At 39.3% G+C, this 21,569-nt stretch overlaps 1 protein-coding gene across 2 annotated transcripts; it reads left to right on the forward strand.

The window, feature by feature from the left end:
* Nucleotides 1-1,788: 1,788 nt before the first annotated feature.
* On the forward strand, nt 1,789-20,668 carry SOX30 (SRY-box transcription factor 30). Of its 2 annotated transcripts, XM_045829143.1 has the most exons (5): nt 1,789-2,800; nt 4,441-4,680; nt 6,841-7,020; nt 9,195-9,687; nt 20,287-20,668. In XM_045829143.1, exons 1-5 carry the CDS (start codon nt 1,789-1,791, stop codon nt 20,666-20,668), a joined length of 2,307 nt encoding a protein of 768 aa, XP_045685099.1. The 2 variants fall into 2 exon arrangements, with proteins under 2 accessions (XP_045685099.1, XP_045685109.1); XM_045829153.1 differs by lacking the exon at nt 9,195-9,687 and having other exon boundaries at nt 20,287-20,405.
* The last annotated feature ends 901 nt before the right edge of the window (nt 20,669-21,569 follow it).

The raw sequence follows: 21,569 nt of genomic DNA on the forward strand, positions 1-21,569 counted from the left end.
CATAGACGAGCCTTGAGAACATTATGATAAGTGACAGAAGTCAGTCACAAAGGACCACATAACAACATATAATTGCATTTACATGAAATGTCCAGGATAGACAAATCCATCAAGACAGAAAGTGGTTGTCTATGGCTAGGGGGAATGAAGGATTATCAGGTGAGGCTAAGAAGTGCAGGATTTATTTGGAGGGGGGTAATGAAAATATTCTAAAATTGATTATGGTGAAGCATGCAAAACTCACAGATAGTTACAACATACAAAAGCCATTGAATCATACACTTTAAGTGGATGAACTTTATGGTATATTAATAGTATCTCAGTACCTTTTTCAAAAACTTCTTCAAAATAAATAAATAAGAGGATTGGGACAGGTCTTCTTTCAGAGAAAGAAGACCTTGTCTTGGTTAAAAATATCTGTTTCAAGGTAAATTTATAGCTTTTAATTAGTACATCATTTAGAATATAGCAAATGTTAAATACAAGACTTTTTTGTTTCCCTTGGTGATATTTAATAATAATAATAATAATAATAATAATAAATAATAATAATAATTATACATTGTGGTAAGGGTTTTAAAAGATGTGATAGAGGTATGGCTACATAAAGGAGATTTGACCTGATTTTCAGAGTCACAGAATACTTCTCTGAGTCAGTGCCAATTGAACTCAATTTGAAAGATGAGCTGAAGGAGTTAAGGGAGGACTAGCCTTGGGGGCATATCCAAAGATTTCGAGGTAGGAGAAAGTATGACGAGAAGTCAGCGTGGCTGGACCCCACAGGGCCAGGACTAGAATGGTGACTAGGAGTAGTACTGGAGCCCAAGCTATTTGGGACTTTATAGGCTTTGTCAAGTACATTAGACCTTTATCAGGTGGCCAATGGGGAGTCATGTAAAGATTTAGGAGAGTGGAGTGTGGCAGAACTAGATTCGTATTTTCGTAAGATCCCTGGCAAGTGGAATACAAGGGGCAAAAGTAAAAAGCAGGGACACTATTTACAGGGCTACAGCCATATCCAGGTGAAAGATGATGGATGTTTGGAACAGAGCAATGGTGAGAAAACGGAAAGAAGTGGATGAATTTGAGATGTAATATGCAAGTAGGGTCCACACGACTGGCGATTCAAGTTTAACTAGCACAATCACACAAACGCCCTTCCCAGCAAGGGAATTAACTAATGCGGTTATTGAGAAGTTGCAAAATTTCCTCCCTTTCCCTTTGGCAAAGACCCAAAGGCCCCTGTGATGGTCAGGGTCCATTGAGTACCCTTACAGCGCAAACGAACCCCAGGTACAAGGCTGGGTTCCCCAGACCATGTAAGGGACTCACGCGACTTTATCACCTGGAGGTCAGCGACGCAGAACCACACAGTTTCCTGGGCAACACCATTGTCTGGCGCTCTGGGCGGGGGAGGGGTAACTAAGGACAACGGCCAGCCCTAAGAGAACTCCGGAAGAGAGGGAGAGTCAGAGAAAAATGGGAAAAATGGGCAGCACGTGCCAAGGCCACGGCCCGGGCCATTGCGGGTGATTCGAAGCTCCGCACAAGGCGAGAGTGGAGGGCGGGAGGAGCCGGAGAACGCGCCTGTAATTGGCGGTACAGGGGTACTGGGACGCTTGTGATTGGGCGAGGCCTCGACAGAGGGCTTCTTTTTGAACCGCACAGGGTTCTGGGTAGCAAAGGCCTTGGAAGGGTCTTAACCGAAAGAGGGAGGGGGGAGGTCGCCAACAAACGGCTGAGCTCACAATCCGGTCCTGCACTAGGCCGGGGCGACCCTCTGCCCCTATGGAGAGAGCCAGGCGGGAGCCGCCGCCTCAGCCACGCCAACTGCCACGGGCCACCCCGCCGCGTCCACTGCGCCCCGCTCCGCCCCAGCCACCGGTCGAGGGCACCCCCTTTCGGGCAGCGGCCGCGGAGCCCCCATTGTCGCCTTCAGCCCCGTGCGCGGCCGCCATTGCGACCCTGTCCTCGCCGTGCGGGGAGGCACCGGCGTCGAGCGGACAGCCCTCAGCAAGGCGGCTGTTAAAGGTGAAGTCGGAGCAGGTGCTGCTGCTGCCGCCAGGGCCACCACTGCCCCAGGCCCAGGACGAAGACGCCAACGTATCGCCCGCGCAGGCGCGGCTGCTGCAGCTCAGGCCAGAACTACTGCTACTGCCTCCGCCACCACCCTCATCTGAGGGCGCCCCCTGCAGGCCCGAGTTGCACACGTTGCAGCCCAGGGCGCTGCAGGTCAAGGTGGAGAAGCAGGATCTCGGGCCGGACTTGGATCCCTCCGTGGGGCCTCGGAGGGCAGTCGAGGTGGGCCCGAGGACCTCCAGGGCGGCCAAGGCGGAAGGCCCTGGGTCGGCCCTGGAGGGTCGCCGAGGGGACCGGAAGAAGGGCAAGTTGGAGGCCGAGGAGGTAATGAAGGACGCGGAGAAAGTCTGGGAAGGCAAAAGTCTGACGGCCATCAGAGAAGGAATCATCAAAACAGAGGAGCCTGAGAAACTCCACGAGGACTGCAGGCTTGACAGGGAGCCCGCGTCTAATGGGCTGCTCCATGGCAGCAAGGAGGTCTTCCTGGCTCAACCGTCCAGCGCCTTTGGGCCGCACCAGCAAGACCTTAGGATCCCTTTGACTGTCCACACTGTCTCACCTGGGGCCCAGATCCAATTCCAGGGACCTCCACCTTCAGAGCTGATACGATTGACCAAGGTCCCCTTGACACCAGTGCCTCTTAAAATGCAATCCTTACTGGAGCCTTCTGTAAAAATTGAAACCAAAGATGTCCCGCTCACCGTGCTTCCCTCAGATGCAGGTATTAGACGCCAGGGGAATCTGGTTTTCAGATTTCGTCTATGTTGCCCCATAGCTGACATGTCAGCAGTTCAGAAGCCTAAACTAGAAAAATAAAATCATGGAACCGATTCTTTTCAGGGCAAAGCCTGCACAGGTATCACTTCTGATTGACTTGTACATATCCCAGTAAAATACACTAACATGTTCAAGATTACCATTTTTTAAAAAAAATCTGTTTTAAGACCCAGTGAAGCTGAGATTTAGATGTGACTAAAGTTTACACACAAAAATAGGAATATATTTGCTGGATAATACAAAGCCCTCAGTTTATATGCTGCAGATAACAAAATTAAAATTAAAATTACTGTAAAATATTGTATTACAGTAGCTCAATAGTTTTATGTGTAACAAGAAGCAGAAGAAAAAATGGTGCTTAATAAAAAAATGGTTATTAAACAGGAAAGTTTTACTGATTTGTAGAGTTGATTTTTCTTCTTTAGAAATGTATAGTGAACATTCTTCTAGGAGAAAAACAGTAACATTTTAGTTTTATAAAAGTTAAGGACTTAGAGAAATTTGGAAAATGAAAATACTATAGAGTAAGTTAGAGAAATTGCTTTCAAAGAAATGACCATAGTTAATTGTGGTAACAACTATAAATAAATATTTTATTTCTATCCATTATTTCCAAATATCGAGTTAGAAAATTCTTATTTTAAGGTTTAATTCAGACAAAACACTATGCCAATGAATGTCATAGGAAATCATATTAATCTTCATATTTTCATTAACTTTTATATTTATTGTTTTTGTTATTTTCTTTATTGATTCTGTCTTCTTACCCTACCTTCTTGCTTTTATCTTCAGTAGTTTTTAAATGTTTTTATTTTCTAAATGAAAGAAAGGGAAGACTTTCTTCACAATATTTATTTCATTCTTTGTGCACTTTAAAAAATTATATATTAAGTAACCCTAAAAAGAAACAATATAAGAAGTTTATAGACCATTGTTTTTGATAAATTATATAAGAGACGGGAATTTCATCAACTTTATTTTGATTTCAACTGGATCCGTGACTCTTAAAAAGTCACTTTTATTAATTTTCTCCCAGGACATGGGAATAGTGTTGATGACCCATTTTGACAGGAGCTTCACTTTCATGATTAAATAAAACTAATGTAATATTATAACATTATAAATATTTTTGCTTGAATAGGCACTGCAGCAGCATGTAAATGAGTTCCTTTCAACATTTTGAACATGCCTACCTAGTGCTAGGATTATAGTCATCGATAAATCATAGTTCGTGTCCCCCATTAATAGAATATTTGTAGTGGGAAATAAAGTAAATGTTAATGATTTTTGGAGGTATTGATACAGTTCAAAGAAGTAATATGCCACCAGTTTACTGTCTGCAACATTGTCACACAATTTCTTCAACGACACATTATGTTGAGGAACAGAGCCATCCTAGCTACAGTTTAGAATGCTGAGTTTAGGGGTGATGAGGAGTTCTGGAACACTGGCAGTTCTTTGGCTATTTAAGTGTATATTTTCTCCAGCTACTAAAAAAAAATCAATGTAAATAGTGCATTTCACTTTGAAATTGTGTGTATGTCTGTGACATGTTAATTTAGTATCTTAATTTTTGCCACATAGGAATACCAGATACTCCCTTCAGTAAGGACAGAAATGGTCATGTGAAGCGACCCATGAATGCATTTATGGTTTGGGCGAGGATCCACCGGCCAGCACTAGCCAAAGCTAACCCAGCAGCCAACAACGCAGAAATCAGTGTCCAGCTCGGGTTGGAGTGGAACAAACTTAGTGAAGAACAAAAGAAACCTTATTACGATGAAGCACAGAAGATTAAAGAAAAGCACAGAGAGGAATTTCCTGGTAATTAAATGAAGCAAACAAGGCTAATTTCTTTTAAATTAATTTATTTAGGTAAAGATTAGGTTAGGCTAAGATTGAAAGAAACAATATGTGATGTTTTTCCTAGTCTGATATGTACAATAAAAAACAACTGCTAATAATATACTAATGATGGAATTGTTACTGGGCATCAATTTCCTTGAACAGAACCAAGTAGAGGTTATATCTGGTCTCTTACTTGCTAACTAATATAAACCAGGTGACATACAGTTTTACTGTGGTTTTGATGAAATATATAGATATAAAATTATGAAGGTAAAAACTCCAGAGTTCTAGGCTATAATATGAGGGGGGACCCAAAAAGACTGGAATTGTTTTCTGAAGGGTGGACCTGTTGTGATGGAGGCTTCCCCAACTAGGTGAGTGTTCTAGGAACCCATCTGTAGCAGTGTGCCAGCTGGCATTGTTGTGAAAGGCTGCATATAGCTTCAGTGAATTTTTTTTGAAGACTCAACATGTTTGACTATTTCATGATGGGCTATTTACAAATGCACCTGTCCACACCGTACTGAGTGTTCAGCAGTTTTTGACTGAAAATGGCATGACTCCTTCATGCCCCACCCTTTCTATTCATGTGATCTCACCCTCAAGCAACTTTTTTTTGCTTCCCTGGATGAAAAAGTCCTCAAAGGGAAACATTTTGTTGATATGGAAGAGGTGAAACAAAAAAGAGCAGAAGCACTAAAAGGCAACAAAATCAAAAAGTTCCAAAACTGTTTTGGGCAGTGGAAAAAACTCAGTAGGTGTATCGCATCAAATGGGGAGTATATTGAAGGTGACTGAAGTTTAAACACGTAAGAATAAATATACACTTTTTTATAAATACCATTTTGGGGGGGTTCTCCCCATACTAGAAAATGAAGTTTTAAAATTATAGCAATAGAAAAAATGCAGTGTACACTTAAAGACAAAGAGAATGCAGGTATTAACATAAGGCCATGCTGTATTTTAATATTATATGGTTATCAGAACATAGTCCTGCTTTCTGGTTAATAGATTTACCTTTACTATGATGTAGTTTGAAATGAATTCTGATTTCCTCCCCAGCAGCAAGGACATTAAGATTAAGCTTGGGTTAATGCATAGTGGACAGCAGCCAACATGACTGTGCATGGTAGAAAAACAATTGTTTTTCTCTAAAGTATGAGCAAAGAGTTTGGAGGGATGTGGACGAGGGGGCAGAGGCAGCAATTATAGGGAACCAGCTATCCTTCTGGTTATGCTGTGACTGTTACTGCCATAGCTCCACTCCTCTGGCTTTGGAGGGAAATTAGGTGGTTTATGGACTTGGAGACTGCAAGTCTTGGTGAGTAACTCTTCTAAGTCAGGCATAGAAATAGTGATTGCTCATTAGTGACTATTTCAGTATAAGATAGAGACACTCGTATCTCACAGAAAGGAAGAAAACGGGGACATGAATACTGTCTTGCTGGAGCCTTGTTTTATAGGTAGAGGAAAAGCTTTGGGATTCAAACTTGATGGCTTTAATGCTGATTTTACTACAGATTCTATGTGTCTTTGGGTATAAGATATTTGACTTTGTCTTCCTTGGAATCATGGGTTATAATGTTGGCCACAGTTAGAAGAAGATGGATATATATATGCTAAAATACACAGTAGTATTATAGAGCTGGAAAGATAGTTTAGACAATCACTTATTTTTTAAAAAACAAATGTTATGGACTTTTAATACAGGATGGGGCAAAAGTAGTTTTACAGTTGTATGTGGAGCAGAGTTTATTCTTGCATTATTCATTAATTATTGTATTATTTTTTTTTAAGATTTTATTTATTTATTTTTAGGGAGGGAAGGGAGGGGGAGAGACAGAGAGAGAGAGAGAGAGAGAGAGAGAGAGAGAGAGAGAGACATCAATGTGCGGTTGCTGGGGGTTATGGCCTGCAACCCAGGAATGTACCCTAGCTGGGAATCAAACCTGGGACACTTTGGTTCCCAGCCCGCGCTCAATCCACTGAGCTACGCCAGCCAGGGCTAATTATTGTATTATTTTTCATGCCAACAACTGTAAACCTAATTTTGCTTCACCCTGTATGGAAAGAACTATTTAAAGGCTAAATGGGGTCTATATGTTCAAATTAAAAATAGTTTATCTTCTTCTATAGGTTGGGTTTATCAGCCTCGGCCAGGGAAGCGAAAACGCTTCCCTCTGAGTGTTTCCAATGTGTTTTCTGGTACCACACAGAATATCACCTCTGCAAGCCCTGCAACCATTTATCCTTATCGCTCACCTACCTACTCGGTGGTAATTCCAAGCCTGCAGAACACCATCATTCATCCAGTTGGTGAGTTGGTTTTACTGTAGATTATGAATTTTTAAATAGCTCTGTGAAAACTTTACCTCAAGTTGAAATTTTATTTCTGTTAGCTTAAGAATTTAGAAAAACAATATTAGGGGAAAATGGAGAAAGGGAAAACATTAAACTGGAGGAGGAAAATGTTCAGTCAATGTCAGAGAACTAGGTTTGCCAGAGTAGCAAAGTGTGTATGACTGAACACCCCGATGTTTCATTGGCACCCCTTCTGCTATGGAAATGTCTTTGGTAGAAAAGAACATTTGTTCTTCTCTAATCCAAAGATGAGACGCTCCTTCAGTAACAGATTAAAGTAATGGTCTGCCACTCCCATCATTTACGTTTCCTTCGCCTGCAAATACCGTTCGTTCTACGCTACTGAGGACTAAGAGCTTCTTGTAACAGGCATGGGGAAAAGAGATCTGAATCAAAGGCAGCTTTCAGGAGCTGCTGACTTGAGTGCAGTGACAGTTCAATTAATACAACTTGGAGAGGTCTCGTGGTTTCACAGTCGTTTAGAGGAGGTTTAGATCTCCTTGCACCAGGTCAGTGGTGGACGTGCTGTTAGCTACAGGCTCGCCTGTTAGTTTGTTCTTTCTTTCGTCAAGCCGTCCCTTTCCCGCTGTCGTGAACCAGGTTCTGTGCCAGGCAGTGGGGACATAAACACGAATAAAACAGTTTCTGCTCTCAGGTCTGCAGGTTCATGATTATGGTCGGGGAGGGAGATACGTAAATAATAATAAAGATTTATAATATTTTCTAATAAGGGATAGATCTACAGGTTCTGGGGGAACAAGGAGGAGGGAAATTGCTTTATTCCTGATTAATCAGGAAGGGCCTCACTAAGGCTTGTGCCCCCGTAACCCTATCAACTGAGAATCAGGACAGCTCATTTACGCCCTGGTCCCATGTGGCCTCTACTTCACCGGGTCAGCGGCTATCTTGAAATGGATGGATATATCCCTTAACTCCCTACCTCCATGTTCAAGATGGGTACTATCTGCCTTATCTGGAGAGAAGGAAGCGTGGGAAGTTGTTATCTGGACAAGGCTGAGAGCAGATGCACATTCCTCTGAGCCTCTGGCAGAGACATTTCCAACCATTGAGTCTGTTCTTGGACAGCATCTTTTATGTTAACAGAGACCTAACTGCACCGGAATAACCTAGGTCATGACTCTGTTGCTGTGGCTTCTCTCTCCACTTCTTTGGGACAGATTAGCTGAATTTAGGTTAAGTGCGTCATTTGGGTAATTTAGTAACTCAACCAGCAGTCCTCGCTTCCTCAGGAACAGAGAGATCAAATCCGGGCTGTCTTACCTGTCTTCACAAATCCTGCCATACCTGTCGTGCCCTGCTGTGATAGTGTCCCTTTCACACCTGTCACAAACTGACCTGTGGCAAGTCCTGTCCTCACTTGGGAGTTTCCTTCTATATTCACATCACATACAATGAAGTGAAATACTTTTACTAATTGTTTCTTTAGTTTTTTCAGTTAGAAAAATTAAATGTCATTCATCATTTAGTTTAATATACAGAGAGAACAAAAACAAAAGAAAAACGACCCATGCCACTACACTAAAACCTCTGTTAATATTAAAAATAAAATTAATATGTCTAGATGATAAAAATTCAAACAGTACTCATAGGTATAAAATGCAAGTCTAGCTTTCCCTATGGCTCCCCTGCCCTGCCTCCCCTCCCCGATGACCCCCCCTTAAAAGTAATCCCCGTCAGTAGTTTCACAGCATCTCTTCTAGAAACACTTGTACCCACAGACCAGCATTGTGTATATTTGTCTTATATTCCATCATTCAATAATGTTATTCATTTATTTAAAAAATTGCTGCACGCCTATTCAGTGTCAAGCAGAATTTAGAGCCCTGGAGATAACAGCTGTGCCCAGAACAAAAAAGGTCTCTCCTCTCATCGCACTCAGAATCTAGGCGAGAACGAGAAACCAAAAAATACAGGTAAACAGATGACTTTAGTTTGTTCAAAATGCTGTAAGGAAACAGAATGGATTGACAGGGTGATGCTATTAGGTTAAGGTAGTTACTGAAGGCTTCTAGTTGTACGGTTTATTAAATTTAACTGAAAACAAACAAACAAACAAACCATGGAATGGCTCAATTAATGCCTGACCTCTGCTATTTTTATTTTTGAAGGTGAAGCCCCGCCTGCCATCCAGCTGCCCACACCTGCAGTCCAGCGCCTAAGTCCCATCACGATTTTTCAGCCCACCGTTTCCAGCACCGCTCAGGTGGCCGTCCAGGCTCCGAGTCTGCCCCTGCGCCCAGCACTCCCACCCCAGTGCTTTGCTGGGCCCTCCCAAACGGACGCTCATCAGCTGCCGTCGGAAGCCAATCACTCTGTAAAGAGACCCACGCCTGTGTCTCCTGAGAGCACCAGCAGGCTTTCAAGTAGTGCAAGTACTGCCCACGCCAGATTTGCAGCCTCCACCGTCCAGCCCCCTAAGGAGTACCCCAGCGTTTCTGCCTGCCCCAGAAGTGCGCCAATCCCCCAGGCTCCTCCTCTTCCACACTCACACGTCTACCAGCCCCCTCCCCTTGGTCATCCAGCCACACTATTTGGGACACCGCCACGATTTTCTTTTCATCATCCTTACTTCCTACCTGGACCACACTACTTCCCATCAAGGTAAATGATCTTTTATTTCCTTTCACCTAAAAATACATACATCTAATGAATTTTTACCTCTGAAGGCATCTCTTTTTTACTGAAAAGGAGACTTCTTCAACTCTGTATGGAATCTAATTTAGGTTACAGGCTGAATAGGGGCCAAGCAGTTAGCATACATACATGAGAGGAGCTAGATGAGGACTGGGGGGAGGCAAAGGGAGTGTGCACCCCATCTAACAGGGCAACTGCTGTTCGGTTCCAGCCGACCGTTGCTGCATGAAAAATGGGCACCGGTGTTGTCAGATCTGATTCTTCATGAGAAATTAGTTATAAGGGACCTTAACATCATTTAGTCAATCCCCCTTAGTGTATAGAGCTGCGTTTCTCCAACTTTTATGTGTATGATTCACATGTGATCTTTTTAAAATGCAGACTCTGAGTCAGTAGGTCTGGTGTATAGTAGTATTCGATGCCAGGGTATTGTAGGCCTGATTTTCTGCGTTTCTAACAAGCTCCCTAGTGACACCAATTCTGCCGGTCTGTGGACCACACTTTGAATAGCAAGGGTATAGAGGAGGGCACGTGGGCTGAGAGGTTAGATGGTTTGTCCAAAGTTATACTCCCTTTCAGTGCCCTTTTTAACTCTGGAATTTCCCTTAGAAATTACCAGCCAAGGAATTCATTATCGTAGGGAAGTATCTAGAATCATAGGGAAATGATTGCTGCTCCTTTTTCTTTTTAGCATTTTGAGAATGAGGCATTGTTATGTATAATTCTCACAACAATCCTGTGACTTGGGTATAATACTTCCCAGTTTTTCAGATAAATTATCAGATGTTAAATCTCTCTGTTAAGGTCACTCAACTGGTAAATGACAGAGCTAGTAGTCAAACTTAGTTTGTCTAGCTGATTTTGAATTCCATGTTTGTTATTTTCATTGTATCAGTAAGGCTTCTCAGTTTAATAGCTCTTCTTGATTGGCAGCTGTTACTTGCTAGCAGAGATGCATATGAAAAATATGTACTTTTGAATGGAAACTCATATAGTCAAATGGACTTTTGGGTGGGTAATACCTCCATATGTAATAAATAGATAAAAGCATGGGAAATTTATCTTTCTTACTCCTGACAAGGCTTATAGAAGTTGGCTGTTAATGTACAAATTATCTGATAATTTAAAGAACATTTTACAAGGAAGCTCTGGAAAGAAAGTCCTTAGAAGAAAGAAATTATATCTGTATCTTAATGTCATATTGTCAATTAATAATGATGCTATTGGAGGAACCAAATGAGGTGAATTAGTAATATAATACTGAATTTTATCTCATTTAAGAAAGTCAAAAGCAGTATGTCAGCTATAAACATTAAGCTGCATATAGTTTTCCAAAACAGAAGATTAGCCTTATAAATTATAATATTTGTGGGAGGGGGCTCCACCCACAGAGCCCCCCCTCCAGCCGCCATGGATGAGAATAAGTCTTCCAAGACATGGTCTGCTTGGGGGGGAAAGGTGGCTGATCTCTCACAGGAGAAGGACCAAGAGCCTTTTCCTCAATGACTTTTATTGGGTTCATTTACACAGGAAATCAGGTAAAGCTCATTACTCATTGCTGGGAAGTAAGGATCAAATGACAAGGAACTCTGAGGGCCTATTTTGAGTCAGGGTCAAAGAGCTGTAAAACTTTAAGGAACAAACTTACTTCTTCCCTGGACCCTTATCATTTCATTGAGAGCATTCTAAACAAAGCAGGTTTCACAGGATTTTACATGTTCTTTCTTAGACCTGATCACCCAGGGAACCCGCTCTTTCCAGCACAGGACTGAACCACCCTCTGTCATTGTTTCAGGCTTAGGTGGAGCAAGGGAAGTAAGGTAGCCAAGAGATTAGGAGATTTTCTCGCAGACAATGAGGACTCAGGGTATGTCAAAGCCGAGGGGCGAGGGTCCATCACCCTCTTTTGCTCTAGCCCCCAAAGTCCTTCCTTGGGGGGCTCCCACATGATTGTGCCTGTCTTAGATCGTTCCCCCCTTGGGGAATCTTACCCATCATTGGCTAACCGACCAAGCATTGGGGGCCAGTTATGGATGAAGTAAAAGGAGCAGAAGTGGTGTTCCTGCCAGGGAGATAAGCTTTTGTCTCCTTGGTGGCTTATGGTCTAAGGTCATTCCCTCAGCCTTAGCCTTGGCAGGGGTTACAGCTTCTGATACCAGGCAGGGTGGTTCCCAACAAATATTTTTTTATTGCTTTTCTAACTTCTACCTGTATGTAGATGATACTCTAATGATAATTTCCCAGGAAATGGGTAATCTTATTTATGCTTGTTTAGATAGTATATTTCAGTAAAATCTAGCCTAGCTAAATGTCAAAATTAATTGATTCCCTTTCAATTTTCCCATTGTCTCTTCTCACAACTGATAACAGAATCTTCTATAAAGAATATTCCCCCCTAATCTATTGTATTTGTGTGTGGAATTATTTAGTACCATAATTGAAATGATGTTTGATATACATATCAACTATGTAAATATATCAAATATGCATATTTTTCAAGCAGTCCATTTTTCCCTGTATATCTAGAATAAAAATCAAAGACATTAGCTATTTTTTCAAAGAGTAATTTTATAAAATAGATAAACTCAAAAGAGCTGATCCCTAGTTCTGAGAGCTAACATCTTCTTCCTTCCTTCAAATCTCAACCATCTTCATACTCTGCTCATTGAAACACTCTCTTTCTGTATTACTAATTTCTTAGATTAGTTCTTCTCTTCTCCCCCACCTTTTTTCCTCTTCTTCCTTCTCCTTGCAATGTTTATACTTCTACAAAGAGATATCTAGGATCTTTATTCTGTTGGTCATTGAGTAAATACAGGTTTAAAAGTCTGTTGAAATTATATATAAAGGATAGAAAGACAAATAGGAATTTGTTAGCTTGAAATATATAGAAAATTATATATAATTATATATACATACGTATACACATGCATATATACATGCACATACATGGGAAGGTAAGTAAAATAAAATTCCCAGATTTATGAGAATATATAGCATCTTAACTATAACATTTCAGACAACATATCAAAGGTTAAAAGCAATTATCCCTCACCTTCGTTTGGGTTATAGGCCTATTTAAGAACTTGATGTAAGTTGTGGACCCACTTCCCATAATAATGCACATCTAATCAGTAGACATGTACAATGCTTTGCCTAGATTGTATTTAGGAGGGAACTTAAAGACCCCAAACGAACATGATAGACTCAGCTAACACGAGATACTTCTGTGGTAACTATCTAGAAATATGAAATTTAAATATGAACAATTTACTATCTAGCTAAATGCACCATTTCATTTGCTGTATGGAAGCTTTTTAGTTTGATATAGTCCCACATGCTTGTTTTGCTTTTGGTGTCCAATCTAAACTATCATCACCTAGACCAATATGAAGGAGCTTATTGCCTATGTTTTAGTCTTAGAGTTTTATGTTCTCATGTTCAAGGACTTATGTTCAAGTTTTTAATCCATTTTGAGTTTATTTTTGTGTTATGATATAATGTAGGGGTCCAGCTTTATTCTTTTGCATGTGGCAATCTAGTTTTTCACTTACTGAAGATATTGTTTTTCCCCATATATTCTTGGCTCCTTTGTCATAAAGTAATTGATCATACACATGTGGGCTTATATCTGGACTCTCTATTTTATTCCATTGATCTATGTATCTGTTTTTATGTCAATAGCATACTATTTTGATTACTATAGCTTTGTAACATAGTTTAAAACTAGTGCATGTAATGCTTCTAGACTTGTTCTTCTTTCTCAATATTACTTTGGCTAGTTGGGATCTTTTGTGGTTCTAAACAAATTTTAACATTGTTTTATTTCTCTGAAAAAAATGCCATTGGAACTTTGATAGTCATTACATTGCATCTGTAGATTGCTTTGGATAGCATAGAAATTTTAATATTAACATGGAATATCTTTTCATTTATTTGTGTTCTCTTCAATTTCTTTTATTAGTATCTTCTAGTTTTTAGTGTATGGGTCTTTCACCTCCTTGGTTAAGTTTATTCTTAGGTATTTTATCCTGTTTGATGCAATTGTAAATGGGATTGCTGTTTAAATTTTTCTGATAGTGTGTTGTTAGCATATAGAAAGACAACTGGTTTTTGTATATTGATTTTGTATCCTGCAAGTTTACTGAATTCATTGATTAGTTCTAACATTTTTTTGAGGCATCTTTAGGGTTTTCTATTAGTACATTTTTATAATCTACTAATAGTACTAGTAGATTAGTAGATTTTTATAATCTACTAATAGAGACTGTTTTATGTTTTCCTTTCCAATATGGATATCTTTTATTTCTTTTTCCTGCCTAATTGCTCTGGCTAGGACTTCTAATACTATGTTGAATAGAAGTGGCAAGAGTCAATATTCTTGTCTTGTTTCAGCTTTTCTTTGCTATCTGTGAATACTTAATTTTAAATAATGGGTAGAAGACCATCCCCAAAATGGATGACTATCAGTAAGGAAATAGAACACTGGACAGCACTGATCAAACCAACTAGATCTAAATGTATATTTATTATATATTATATATAAAATATTCCATCTAATAACAAAATGTAAAATTTCTCAAGTGTACATGATATATCCTGTAGGATAGACCATTGTTAAATCACACAATAAGTTTCAAAAAGTTTAAAAGATTGAAAGCATACAAAGTTTCTTCTCTAATTATGATGGAATAACACTAATAATCAGTACAAAAAAAGTGGAAAATTCACAAATATATGGAAATTAAGCAGCATAGTTTTAAACAGCCAATGGTCAAATGAGACATGAAGGAAATTAGAAAGTAGTTTGGGGTAAATGAAAATGAAAATACAACATACAAAAACTTAAGGGATTTTATAATGAAAGCAGTGCTGATAGAGAAGTTTATAGCTGTGATAACCTATAGTTAAAAAGAAAGATATCAAATCTACAATCTAACTTAACACCATCAGAAGCTGAAAAAAGAAGAGCAAAGAAAACCCAACACTAGCAGAAGGAAGGAAATAATAATGATTAGAGATAAATGAAATAAAGAATAGAAAAACAACAGAGAATTTAATGAAATAGAGAAAAGTCAGCCAGTTCTTCTTTTTGAAAAGACCAACAAAATAGATAAAACCTTTATCTAGACTAAGAAAAATGAAAGAAGACATAAACTATGAAAATCAGATATGAAATTGGTTATATTACTTCTGATCCTATAGGAATAAAAATGATTATAGACAATACAATGAGTAATTGTATACCAACAAATTAGGTACCCTAGATAAAATGAAGAAATACATGAATTACCAAAACTGACTTAAGAAGAAACAGAAAATCTGAATAGACCTGTATCAAGAGACTAAATCAGTAATCAAAAACCCCCCAACAAAGAAAAGCCCTGGACTAGATAGTTTCACTGGTGAATTCTATGAAACATTTAAACAGGAATTAACATCGTTACTCTCAAACACTTAAAATGTGAGAGGGAACACTTCTAAGGCCAACATTACTCTGTTACCAAAGCCAAAGATATCACAAAAAAGAAAAATGCAGACCAATATATTTTATAAATATAGATGCAAAATGTACTCAGCAAAATTCTAGCACCCTGAATCCAGCAGCACAGTAAAAGAATCACAGACCAAGAGCAAGTGGGATTTACCCCAGGAGTGTTTTCAACATCTGAAAATCAATCAGCATAATAGACTTCATTAATAGAATGAAGGCACAAAACCACTTGATCATTTCAACTGATGTAGAAAAAAATACATGATAAAATCCAACACCTTTTCATGATAAAAATCGATTGCTAATTTCAAAGTTATTTAGAAAACTAAGGATATACAAAGAGACTTACTCAACATGATAAAGAACATTTGTCAAAAGCCAACACTTAAAGTTTTAGTTGGTGATGAAAGACCAGAGCTTTTCTGCCTAAGGTTGGGAGCAAGACAAGGATGCCCACTTGTATTTCTATACACTAGCAATGAGCAAAGAGCAAAGTCCAAAAAGGATATTAAGAAAACAATTTCATTTATCATAGCATCGAAAAGGACAAAATACTTAGGAATAAATCTAATCAAAGAGGTGCAAGACTTATAAACTGAGAACTATAGAACCTTGCTGAAAGAAATGAAAGAGGACCCAAGTAAATGGAAATGTGTACGTGTTCATGCATTAGGACACAGGTGGCAAGCGCAAGGCCCGTGGGCTGAATCCAGCCTTCCACCTTGTTTCTTCCCTTTGGCAGCGCCGAGCTCCTTGCCCCTAGTTAAGGAGTAGTTACACTGATACAGTCCTAAAATTACATTCGGCCCTTTGAAGGCAACTGCGAGGCTGATGTGACCCTCAGTGAAAATAAGACACCCCTGCATTAGAAGACTTAATATTGTAAAGATGGCAATACTTCCCAAGGTGATTTACAGAATCAATACAATCTCTCTTAAAATCCAATGGCTCTTTTTACAGAAATGGGAAAGTTGATCCCTAAAACTCATATGGAACTATAAGTGACCAACAGTAGTTAAAACAGTCTTGAAAAAGGAAAACAAAATTGAGGACTTACAATTCCTAATTTCAAGCTTACTACAAAGCTATAGTATCAGACAGAAGACAAGCCACAGATTGGGAGAAAATATGTGTGCAAGATGTATCTGATCAAGGACTGTTATCCAAAATACACAAGGAACTCTTAAAACTCAACAATAAGAACATGAACGACTTGATTGAAAATGAACAGAAGACCTGAACAGACACCTTACCGAAGAAGATGTACAGATGACAATTAAGCATATGAAAAGATGTTCCTTGTGTTCATTAGGGAACTGCAAATTTAAACAACAATGAGATACTACTACACACGTATCAGAATGGCCAAAATCCAAAACATTGCCAGCACTGAATGCTGGTGAGGGTGTGGAGCAAAGGAAACTCTTAATTTATTGCTGGTGGGAATGCACAGTGGTACAACCACTTTGAGAGACAGTTTGACAGTTTCTTACAAAACTCAAAATACCCTTACCATATGATCCAGCATTCACATTTCTTGGTATTTATCCAAATGAATTGGAAACTTATGTTTATACACAAACCTGCATATGAATGTTTATAGCAGCTTTATTCTTAAGATGAGTAGATAAACTATGGTGCATCTAAACAATGGAATATTATTCAGTGCTAAAATGAACAGAACTATTAAGCCATGAAAAGACATGGAGGAACCTTACATGCATATTACTAAGTCAGAGAAGCTGTGAGTAATATTTTCTTTTTGTTTTATTTACCATTTTGTGATAGAAATTTTCATATGCAAAGCAGAGGGACTAATCTCCGTGTACCCATCACCCAACTTCAACAACTATCTTGGTTCATTTAGTTCCCCTCCCTCTTGCGGGAAGGTGTCTTCAGTGTTTTAAAGCAACTTACAGACATCATATAATTTCACCTGTAAATACATCAGTATGTATATTTACTAGTTAAGGATGGGAAAAATGACCTCTTATTATTTTTACACCTAAAAATTAATACTTACTTATTGTTTAATTTTTCTGCATTGTCTCAGAACAGTCTTTTCACAATTGGCTTGTCTAAAACAAGAAACAAGCAAGGAATACACATTGGGTGTGATTATGTTTCTTAAGCCTCCTTTATACAACAATAGTACTTAACCTTTTTTTTTTAAATACTGTGTATTTATCGAAGACACAAGAAATTATCCACATCCTGGATTTGGCTTATTACATCCCTGGATATTATTTAATATGCTTCCTTATCACGCATTTTTTCCTATAAAATGATAGTTGGATCTTGTAACTGGATAGATTCAGGTTCAATTTTTTTTTTTTTTGGCAGTGATACCTCATAGGAGGTTCTCTGCACTTTGTATTGCATCACATCAAGGGGTACATAAAGTCTTTTTTATTAGTGATGTCAGATTGATCTGTGGGCTCAGGAATTACCGGTCTGATCATAAGTTTCCCCACCTAAAGCAGTGCTTCTCAATTCTCTTCCCTGCCATAGTATCACTTGAAGATCTCAGACCAAATAAGTCAGAATTTTGTGGGGTTAGAACTTGGGCGGCAGTATTCTTCAAAAGTTTCCCCATGGAATTCTGGTGGTCACCTAAGGTTGAGAAATACCAGCGTAATTATTTTAGTAGCTATGTTGATTGTTACCTAGAACCATGCAAGTGCAAAATGGTGATTTTTCTGATTTGATATTCCTTCATTCATTAGCTGGAATTCTTTTATGAAGAAAAACTTTCCCTCATCCACTGTTTGATTACTCTGAAATATGGAAGGGCAGGATCAACTCTTGATTCTCTCCACATGTCAGTGATTCTTGTTTTGTTTTGGCAATATCATTATGAACAAGTGGGTTTTTGTATATTTGGTCTGTTTTAATGCCTTACAGTTATTATTTATTATATCTTTTGATTCTCAGTATTTTTGTCCAATTGGCTACAACTTTGCTCCTGTGTCCTTGATCTTTGATTTAATAGCTTTTTCCCCCCTATCTGGCACAACATGTCCCAGACTCACCTTGCACCTTATTTATACCAGACCTGGAATCAGCCATTTTACTGAGATGTCCAAGTTTCTTTAGCTGAAAGTGATATTTAGAAATATCAATTTAGACAATAGGCATGTTATTGCTACTGAATTAGCAGGATGTCTAGGCCTCTTCTGTGAAAATATGTATTTTTGTGAGAAAATTAGAGTTTAAGTTGGTAGAACTTTTAAGTTGGTAAACAGGCAATATTATCCCTATTTTATGTAAGGGGGCCCTAAGGTTCAGATAACTTAAGGTTTACTTAAGACCAGGCTTGTAAGTGGCGCGGCTAGAGCTAGTGCCGAAGTGACGTGCCGCGGTGCTCGGAGAGCAAGCTCTGGAGGCGGTCTGCCTGATTCTGTGCTACTCCTTACCAAGCATAAGGCTTCGAGCAAGCAGCTCAGTCTCTTCAAGGCTCTGTTCCCTCATCTACAAGGTGGAGAGATTATAATATCTGTCTCATAGAGTGGTTCTAAGGAATATTCAGAATCACTCCTTAGACACGTACTCCTTAGGCACCGCCTAGAAAACATAGTGAATGCTTATTCCATGCTGGCTAATATCATTATTCTGATAATTCTATTTGATGCTTTTTCCACTATACCCCCATGCTTCTATGGTTGATCATTTTCACCCATATAACCTTTAAGGATTACCCTTGTCTTCACTGACCATTTTGTTCTTTGGACATAACTCTAATTTTTTTATAACACACCACTATAGCCATGTGGTGTTTGCACTGTAGACTTTTAGCACATGCCTAGTACATACCTAGATTTGAGACCTTTTTAAAACCAATTCTCCACCAACGCATGCCTAGTATCTTGTCTACATTCCGTCAGTCCAGGGAAAAATAGTGGTTGAATTGTTTCTAGCTGATGTGAATGCTTGGTAGGGGAGGCAGCTTGAAGTACCTGGAATTCAGTGGATGGAGAACCTGAAGGTGGACCAGTTGCAGGAGCCGAGTCACAGTAGCTGGAAGCACAGCATTCAGGACACGGGTATTAAAGTAAAAATGCCCAAATGAGGGTGTGGCAGCAGGAGTGGAAACCTGAAACATTCGAGAAACTTTGCCTCACATTGGTGATATTTAACATGGGCAAGGCCCCTAGCACTTAGAGACACCGAAGCACTGAATAAAAAGTACTTTCAAAGAGTTTGAGGTGATAGTTTAGTAGTTGATCATACTTACGTTTTTCAAGAGGAGAAAACAAAGTTGACTTCTTTTTAAAATGTGGGAGCGTGAAATGGGTTTTGCTAATGAGAGTGTTCGCTATGTTTACGTTATCGGTCACTAGATGGCGTCCCTGAGTCCAGGGAAGTCTTGGTTGGACTTCTCTACACACGGTACCTCTTCCTGCCGTGCCTGTCCTGTGCCTCTGAAAGGGAGAATAAATACTTTAAAAATATATATATTTTGACAAGTGGGTTTGAATGGCAAAATTTGGGGGGGAATATCTTTACAACGGCACTTTAGCATCAGCTCTAAATCTTTCTGGTACTGACTGTTTTTAATTTACTTCATTATTGAATGTCAATTAAAAAGTTAACTTGTTATCCTCTGTTTCAGGGTTCCCTAGGATCTCTTGATTTCAACCTAATTATACATTTTTCCTTCATAACCTTTGTTTCAAATACTCCTAAGAATAATTGCTTCACTGCTTACTGCCAGCTTCTAAAGCAGCACAATGCATACCTGCATTTCCCAAACCTTACATGACGTAAGGCATTGCGAGGGAAAGGCCCAGATTAGCAATTTTCTTTATCAAGACTCAACAGGAAGCCGAAGGCTGATAATAGATAATAGTCTACTGAATATGTCAGTCACGAGCTTACTTTGCCATTTATTTTATGTTGGGGCTAAGCAGTAGTAAAAGGGCACACAAATACATGAAGTGGTAGCAGAAAAGTTATTTCAGGAATTTTCCAGGCCCCAAAGAGGATGCAGTTAAATTTGGTCAATTAGTCTGTGTGCAGGGCAGTATCTGGGCAAGGTAAGATCTAATTCCTTTTTTGTCTTTCTGCTGCAGCACGTGCCCTTATAGTCGGCCTCCCTTTGGCTATGGAAATTTTCCAAGTTCAATGCCAGAATGCCTTGGCTATTATGAAGACAGGTACCAAAAACATGAGGCTATGTTTTCAGCTTTAAACAGAGACTATTCTTTCAGAGACTACGCAGATGAACGCGCACACAGCGAAGACTCTCGCAGCTGTGAGAGCGTGGACGGGGCCCCTTACTACGCCGGCCACAGCCACGGCGGGGAGGAGTACCTCACCCTCGTGCCGCAGCTGGACATCGGCGTCCTGGAGAACGTCCTGACGGTCCCCACCTCCACCCCCTCCAGCGTCCAGCAAGTCAACGTCACGGACAGTGATGAGGAGAAAGAAGAAAAAGTGCTCAGGAATTTATAATTTTTAAACAAATATGCTCAGAAAATAAACATTTCTTAAAATATATTCTGGGTCAGTTGGTGTGAGGGGGAAAAAAATCCCTAGAATGTTTTGCTGAGAGTTTTCAGCCATGATTTGAGGAGTCCAACCAAACGCAATTTATGCCTTCATTAAGTTTTTACTAGTGAAACTGGAGTCCTGGTGTTTCATCGTAGGGACATTTAAGATACGAAGTAGTTTATTCTTATGGCGGAAATTTGCATCAACATATATTATCGTCACTTTCTCTTGGAACATGAGAAATTCTGAACCCTCACAATTGCATGCGAGGGCAAAGGGAGTGTGCATCTGGTGTGACAAGTGTGATTTGCGTTTATTTCAGGGTACATTTGTTTATTTGTTTCATGTGATTTGTGTTTGGTCTTTATGTAATACTTATGGGTGTCAATTTTTATGTAACATTTTGAAAATATTTTGATAACTTTTAGTGAATTGGGACTCGGTTACCACATTTAATTTATACTGATAACCAATTATAAGTTGCAAATGTGTTTTAATGTCACCTGAGGTAATTCCTTCAGCTAAATTAGTCATTTCTGTCTCTGAACATTTCGATCATCTATTTAGAATATCTTTTTCCATTTGGTATTCATTGTTCTACTTTTGTTATAATTAAATAAACATAGATGAAATCATTCATGTTGGATGTTTTCTGTTTGGGGGATAGATATTGGCAGAATGAGCATCCTTAAAATGAGGATGCTTTCCATACCACCTACAGATACTTATTTTTACTTAATAGCCTCCAGAATTACAGATTCTATTAGCTTACATGAGACCAAGACTCTGTTAATGAAGATGTTGTGCCCATATCCCAATGCCATTTCCAAACTCTTAACACGCATGTCCATGTGACTTGAGC

The sequence above is a fragment of the Phyllostomus hastatus genome, unplaced genomic scaffold (genome assembly GCF_019186645.2).
Source record: "Phyllostomus hastatus isolate PE091 unplaced genomic scaffold, TTU_PhHast_1.1 phas_contig_150, whole genome shotgun sequence".
Taxonomy (NCBI): Eukaryota; Metazoa; Chordata; class Mammalia; order Chiroptera; family Phyllostomidae; genus Phyllostomus; species Phyllostomus hastatus.

What these genes read in the sequence shown, in the direction of transcription:
- SOX30 (XM_045829143.1), top strand. Translation starts at nt 1,789, where the DNA reads ATGGAGAGAGCCAGGCGGGAGCCGCCGCCTCAGCCACGCCAACTGCCA. An exon ending in CGTGCTTCCCTCAGATGCAG is followed by an intron (nt 2,801 to 4,440) that starts GTATTAGACGCC and finishes TTTGCCACATAG; the next exon opens with GAATACCAGATACTCCCTTC. An exon ending in GCACAGAGAGGAATTTCCTG is followed by an intron (nt 4,681 to 6,840) that starts GTAATTAAATGA and finishes CTTCTTCTATAG; the next exon opens with GTTGGGTTTATCAGCCTCGG.